This window comes from Apis dorsata, unplaced genomic scaffold, assembly GCF_000469605.1.
Source record: "Apis dorsata unplaced genomic scaffold, Apis dorsata 1.3 scaffold_194, whole genome shotgun sequence".
NCBI lineage: Eukaryota > Metazoa > Arthropoda > Insecta > Hymenoptera > Apidae > Apis > Apis dorsata.
This window is the reverse complement of record NW_006263478.1, coordinates 1,852,728-1,859,951: the sequence shown is the minus strand read 5'-3', so window position 1 is coordinate 1,859,951 and position 7,224 is coordinate 1,852,728. Positions and strand designations below refer to the sequence as shown.

The following is a 7,224-nucleotide window of genomic DNA, read 5'->3' as shown; positions in this document are numbered from 1 at the left end:
AAAAAAAAAAAAAAAAAAAAACATATGTTCAATATTGTTACACACATGTAATTAAAAATAAAGTGAGATTTATACGACGCTGTAGTTTCGCGGAAAATAATATTATCTTTGTTCTTTGCGAAATAACTGAAACTTTTAAGTTATTTTACATATATTTGCATGATAAAGTTTTCTTTGTTTTCTCTCCGAAAAATACGATATACGCGTGATACACTACATCGAAAATTTAGAAGCGATCATTCTTCCTTTTTTCCGGATAAAACCAAATGAATTTTAAATAAATAATTACGGAAAATTATTTTGCCATATCTTAATTTTTATCTTTATCATAATTAATTAAATAAGTAAATCTTATTTAAAACAGTGTGATAGATTAATTTTCTCTTTACTTTAATCTTTCATTATAACGTATAAACTTAATCATTATGGATGATGGGAAACACATGCAAAAGTATTTTCAAAACTAGCGTGGAGCAACGATGCCGATACACAAAAGCTTTTTGGCTGGAAAATTGTTCATTTTAGATACGATTTGAAACCATGACACGAATGGATAAAGATAGAACCGACGAAAGTACCGAGAAAGGAAAATTGAGAGAGAGAAAATCCCTTCACGCTCGCATGAGTCTGGGCGCCATGTGTATAAGTATTTCCGACATTGGGCGAGAGTGAAGGAAGATTCTTTGAGGATAGGACAAAAGAAGAAGAAGAAAAAAAAAAAACGTTCAAAAAACGTCTAAAGAAATCCGTCTAAAGAAGAAAGTTTGGATACAGAGTTACGTGAGAAAAGAACTGTTTAAAAGACAGCTTTGAGTTTGCGTGGAACGATTCTTGATTTTATGATTTATTTAAAAAAAAATTAAAACAGAGCAAATTAAATTAGAAAATGGATATAATTATCGAACGAAGACGAATAATCGAATTGAAGTTTTTCAATTCGAATTAAAATAATTTTCTGCGGGAATAGTGATTAACACTTAAGATACAAGTTGGAGTAGCGTCTTGTTTAAGTTGGTAAGACCATGGATTAAAGGGAACTTTCGGGATGCTATTATTTCAATGGACCTAGATTAATCGAGTCGAAGGATCATCGAAGCAAGCACATGCTTTGTCTGTATAGTTTCACGAAATTACGTGTATACCAGGATTAATTTGGAAGACGGTATTCTATGGATCTTATTCTCTTTCGAATCTTTAAAATTTTTGCACTTATTACAAAATTGCTTCTTTAATTAGACATTTTATGCATTTTTTCATTGATTCTATTAGATATTCAAATAAAGGGAACAGAAGGAACTTACTTGAGGCCAGCAACGATTTCCATGGCTGAGTTAAAATTTCCGGTATTCCAACAGGTTTGAGCTACGCGTAGGAGACAGGACAATACAGCCTGCCTTTCTTCTATCGTTGTGCCGCTTGTGATCGCGTGGGTAACCCATGAGCTCACCTGAAATTACGAAATATTGTGTATAATTACAAGATATGTAACTGGTCACCAAGTCAATTTTTCCACTCCATTTTCCACTAATTTTCCTTAGAGATTCTACAGATATTAAGATATCTTAAAATTGGCCATTTATTATTCTATCAAAATTTCTTTGTATTTTTCAAATACTTAAAAAGCTCTTTTTGGAGCTTGCTATTTCACACATACTCTGGATTCAACCATCAATTTTTTTTCCAACGCCAGATACGAATATTTACAACAATCGAAAAATCGAACCCAAAAATAAATCTATCAATGATCAATGATCATTTAATATCAAAGATGGATCGTAATTTTCTCCCTCCCCTTTCTTCCTTCCACCAATATTACAAATATTACAACGTGATCAGACAGAAGACATTCTCAGAAAGAAAGATAAATCTATCTCTATCAGGATTGTCTCAAAGGATTTCGAAGGTTTATCGTTCGAAGGTCACTTATACAAACTTATCCACAACTTATTAACTCATAATTACCTCATTGAAACGATTGATGAGCGTCTGAACGGAAGAGGAGAAGTTGGGTACAGGCCAGTTAGACTCTTCCTCGGTCTGGGTCGAGCTGTTGGCGGTGCTCGGATTGCAATAGCTGCGACTCGGCGACGGGGGTGGCCTGGCAGGTAGTTTCTGCGTATTCTGATCTTGTGCCACGTGCCTTAGGTACTCCTCAGGCGGTACCTGGTAGAACAGCTGGTATTCGGTCTCCGTCAACCTGAGCGCCACCTCCTCGGGGAAGTGCAGCAGCTTGTGCAGATCCTCCAGCTCCTCAGAGCTCCGAGGCGGCTGCGGCTGCGGCCGCTTCTCCAGCTCTAATTAAACACATTGTACACCCCGCTTTAATATCCAACTGCGTGAAACATTGCACGCGCAAACAGATTTTCTGCTTCGACTTTCTTAAGAAATTCATTCCCCCTCTCTCGAGTCTCGGATTTTCTTCGCTCCTTCGGGATTAATGGAGGGATTAATGGAGGGAAGAAGGAAAGTGGAAAATTAATATTTTTGTTGAGAGAACTTTTTTATTCTCTCTTCTTCTTCTTCTTTCTTTTTTTTTAAAGGAGATAGGAATTTTTCTTATGGATTTTTTCGCTACTCGAGATCGAATTAAAATTAACATTATAGAAACGATAAGAAGGTGGAAATTATTATTATTTTTGTCGAAAGAACTTTCTTCATCTTGTTATTTTATTTTCCAGTAAAGTAGAAAATATTTAATCATTAATGACGATCGAGTCTCCACTTTTATAACATTTATTTTTCAAGGAGAGAAAGAAAGATGTTATTATAAATGATTAATGTTATTATGAGTCTGTGATTGCGTTAATTGCTGGCCAATATTAACTCCATATATGTGTTTAATATCGTTTATTTTATATATTTTACGAAACATATAATTTCCTTCCTAGACGAGGAAATTTCGCCGTGTATTTCAACTGATTTGCGAAAATTACATTGGCGAGAACGAACGGGGGAGTAGAAATTGTTTGTTGGAATGGTTTGTTCCAGTCGAAGGGGAAACGGAAAGTGAATGGACGCGCAAAAGCGTTATTCGAAGCATGCCGACAATTTAAAATCTGACCCAGTTCTGTCAAAAATAATTAAGATTGGCGCTGACTCGTCGTGGCGACGCGTGTATAACGCGCGTATATACACACAGGAACCGGAAAATGTACGAGTGGCATCCATTTGCGGCGACAAGAAGAAACTCGAGTAATTCGACGTATCCGGTATATTAACGGATCTTGCCTTGTTATTAAAAGCAATTCATAAAATCACGCGTGTCCAGAATATTTCTAGAATATTCTATTCGATCAATTTCTTTCAACCAACAAATGCCAATAAATACACAATGGATAATTATCATTCGAGGAAACAAGGAGTTCAGATCTCCGATAATTCTCTGAAATTCGTGATAACCATAACGCCTGTCTTAATCTCACTTAAACTAATTTGCATCAAAATCACGCGCTAAACCAGAGACGTTAAGCGGATGTATAATGTACGTGTATAAACGATGCGTCATCTTCTGACCGCCAGTACAAGTTATCGGCGAAAATAAAGTCGAAGAAGTCAAAGAAACTGGGATAATTTTTAATGGTATAATTTTTAAAATCTATACGATTTTGTATACGCAGAATCCACTTTTCGTTCTTTCACCACTATTTTTCGAACGAATTCTCGACGAAAAGATCGAATATCGGAATCTTACACAGAATTCAACCTTTGTGAATTATCATTATCGACGAATAGGGTTTGTTATAATTTGTTGAGATACAATAATTAAGAGAAACGAAGGCACTCGAACGTGGCAAAATTCCATCATCTCCGAATAAACTAATATCATTAATCTAAAAACTATAAAAAATAAATTAATTTCAAAAGAAATTATTGTTGCAACTAATCGTATAGATCCTAAAATTGAATAATTGCAATTAGAAATTCAACAAATAAATAAAACTGGATAAACTCCTATTCCTAAAATTAATATTATAAATAAAATTATTATTCATAATTTAAAAAATATATTGAATAAATTCATGGATATAAAATTCATAATATTAATGACAAAAAAATATTATTATTGGTTTATAAATATATAAATTTGAATAATTGAAAAAATATCATTCTTTAGATAATAATTTTAATGCATCTCTAAAAGGTTGAAATAATCCTATAAATAATATTTTATTAGGACCTTTTCGATCTTGAATATATCCTAAAATTTTCCGTTCTAATAATGTTAAAAATGCAACTCTTATTAAAACTATAATTATTAAAATAATTAAATTAATTAAAATAGAAATTATTATTTATTAACTAATTTATTAATATAATTAAATTCTAAATTTAATGCACTATTATGCTAAAATAATAAAAAATATTTAGTAAGTAAATATTTAGTTTTTTATTTAAATTATTTATAAATTAAGGTCCTTTCGTACAATTAATTTAATTTTTATTATAGATAGAAACCAATCTGACTTACGTCGATTTGAACTCAAATCATGTAAGAGTCGAACAGACTCAAAATTTAAACTACTGCATTTAATTTTAATCTTAATTCAACATCGAAAGTTACATCACCGCGTTTCCGAAGTTGCGTTAAAATCAATTTCCCTTTGTTCACTCGAGCCAGCGTAAGTACACGAGCCTGTTATCAAAACATGGTGTGCGTGAAACGACGGACGAATAATAACACGCGTGCAGACGAGTGATTAACGATTAACAATGTATGCGTCATGCATGATCGAGATGGAATCGGGAATAGCGAATTTTCGTTCAACGAATTTTCGAACAAAGGGACGATGAAAGAGATGAAAAAGATAAAACGCGGGGTAACAAACGTTTTCAAACGGAATCCGGCTGGTTTGCGGGTTGAAATGAAATTTCATTTGTTCTCGCGTCCCCGAGGACCGAACCGTATCGAATGAATGAAATTATATCAGGTGACGGTGCAAACTTGTTCTAGGTTAAATTATTATGCTCCAAGGAGACGTCTCCTCGCGGGGAAAAATTTATTTCGTATCATCTGTACGTAGAGAAACGTTGTGGCGAATATTTTTTTATTTTTAAGAATAAAAGAAATACAAACAGAGGAAGAAAATATCGTTCGTAAAAGGGGAGAGAAAAATAAAAGTGGATTAATAAGAAGAATTGCGAAAAATTTTATTAAAAATAATTCTTTAGAGATTTTTGATGTGTATTTTGTGAGTAAAGAGGATAGAAAAAAATAAGAAAAATTTATCCATTTGATAATTTAATCTTGATATGATCGATTCGTGTTTAAGAAAATTTAAGATTTCCAATGGTAGAATAAATGTGAAGAACAACTCTTTCGAATTTCTTTGATGAAATCTAATTTAGAATAATCCTAATTGAGAGAAAGAATTGTCGATTTCATTTCGAATTTAAATTGTAAATTGGCAGGGATGAGAAATCTTGTGGCTCGCGTGTTTTCGAATAAACGGGAATCTTCGATAGAAGGACAAGCATTGTAAACAGAGTAGCCAGTTAATTAGTACTTTAACATACATCAACAGGACTGACAGATCGATACAATCAGATAATGATAAGGTAACAGGAAGGAAGAGGTAATCAAAGTGCTAATGCAAATATTGGCTGTTCAAGTATCCATCTTTCTAAAGGTAACAACGCTTTCATATACCTAATTGACACGTAAATCGATACTCGTGAGGACGATAAATGAAAAGCTATGACGTTACCTATCGATTATACCGATGTTCGCGTCGAGATCACGCGGAAATTCACGATTTTTCGAGGAAAAATTTTAAATCTCGATCGGATAGGATTATTCGATGGAATAGATGATATACAAATAATTTGAAATTCATCGAAATATATACGTGAGTTTTTAGAAATTAAATTTTCCTCCCATTTCATTTTTTAGAAGTTAGCCTCGAAGTCTCGAAATGAACACTCTTATGGAATATCGAAATTGCGTTATCATCGAAAATTGGATTACACATTCGTGGCGGTAAAAGCATTTTTATAATTGAATCCATGATAAAGCGTTTTAATATATATATATTCCGATGTAAAAGAGGAAGGCACATATGATAAATATAAATGTATTATATTTGTATTATCTTTACGTTAAAGTGTGTTCCGTTTCTGAAGAAAAATTTCTAAGCCAATGATTAATGGCGACAGTTTAATATTACTTAGCATTTAATCGGTATTTCTGAATGACGGATCATTAGTTTTTTGTGTTTGCAGAAGTCGAGTGCTTTTTTTTTTATTTATCTTATGGAATAATAATTTCACTCGAAATTTTTAAATGATTCTTATTTAAAAAAATTTGATATTTCTTTATAATTCTTTGAGAAGTAATAAATTGATTAAAGAATAACATCATTTTATTTTTCCAATTTTTTTTTCTTTTTAAATAACTTATTAACTCAATGCATACATATTAATTTTCGAGCTCAATTAATCATGCTCGTTGTATGCGAATCTAATATTTGATTAATATCTTAACATCACAATTTTCGTAGCTTTAAAATATCTCCAGGAAATATTATACGCTTCTGAAATATATAATATTAATTTCATCCCGTATTCTCATATATTATGAAACATACGTTTCTTTTTATCGTTAAATAATATAAAACGTAAAACTAAAAATGGAACAGAAAATAATTCAGTAGGATTAAAATCGTGTATTCCTGTATCTATTATCGTTTTATCAGGCAATGGATTAACAGTTCAGTAAGAGATATTATAGAAAAGATTAACGGCTTTTTCAATTGGGAGAAAATGAAGCTAATTTTAAATCAATACGTAAAGCAAAACGTTAAACGATAAACATCCTTTCAACAGCCTTTTTTTTACAAATTTCTGTTTTCTTTTATAATTGAAAAACTGAAATTTTTCTTTTATCTTTAATTTTCGCATTTAACTTTCTAAAAGTATCTAAAATGAATACAATATTACAGATAAATTATTTGTAATTTGTATAATGTTCCACCAGTATCGTGTTAAAAATTTTTGTTAAAAAAAATCTCTTGCTTATTACTTGTAACGATCTATTTAGATGAAAAACGGCATCCAACTTTGCTAATAAATTACTCGACTGTTATTACGAGAGGAAAATTGTGCCTGTAGGAAAATTCTCTCATTCCTAAGGATCTTCATGTTCAAGGATTATATCATGTTTTATATTCTCGTACATTCAAAACTTTCCATTATATTTTTCATTAGGCAATTTCTTCAAGGAGAAAT

At 31.7% G+C, this 7,224-nt stretch overlaps 1 protein-coding gene across 1 annotated transcript in view; it reads right to left on the bottom strand.

Annotated features, from left to right (window-relative positions):
- The window catches only part of LOC102679861 (1-phosphatidylinositol 4,5-bisphosphate phosphodiesterase epsilon-1-like), a 103,590-nt gene that overhangs the window by 29,846 nt on the left and 66,520 nt on the right, over positions 1-7,224 (bottom strand). Inside the window, exons 6-7 of the mRNA XM_031509945.1 lie at positions 1,963-2,294; positions 1,302-1,447 (exon numbers count right to left, since the gene is read on the bottom strand). Coding sequence (XP_031365805.1) covers positions 1,302-1,324 — 23 coding nt within the window. The 5' untranslated portion in view covers positions 1,325-1,447; positions 1,963-2,294. The remainder of the gene's footprint in view (positions 1-1,301; positions 1,448-1,962; positions 2,295-7,224) is intronic.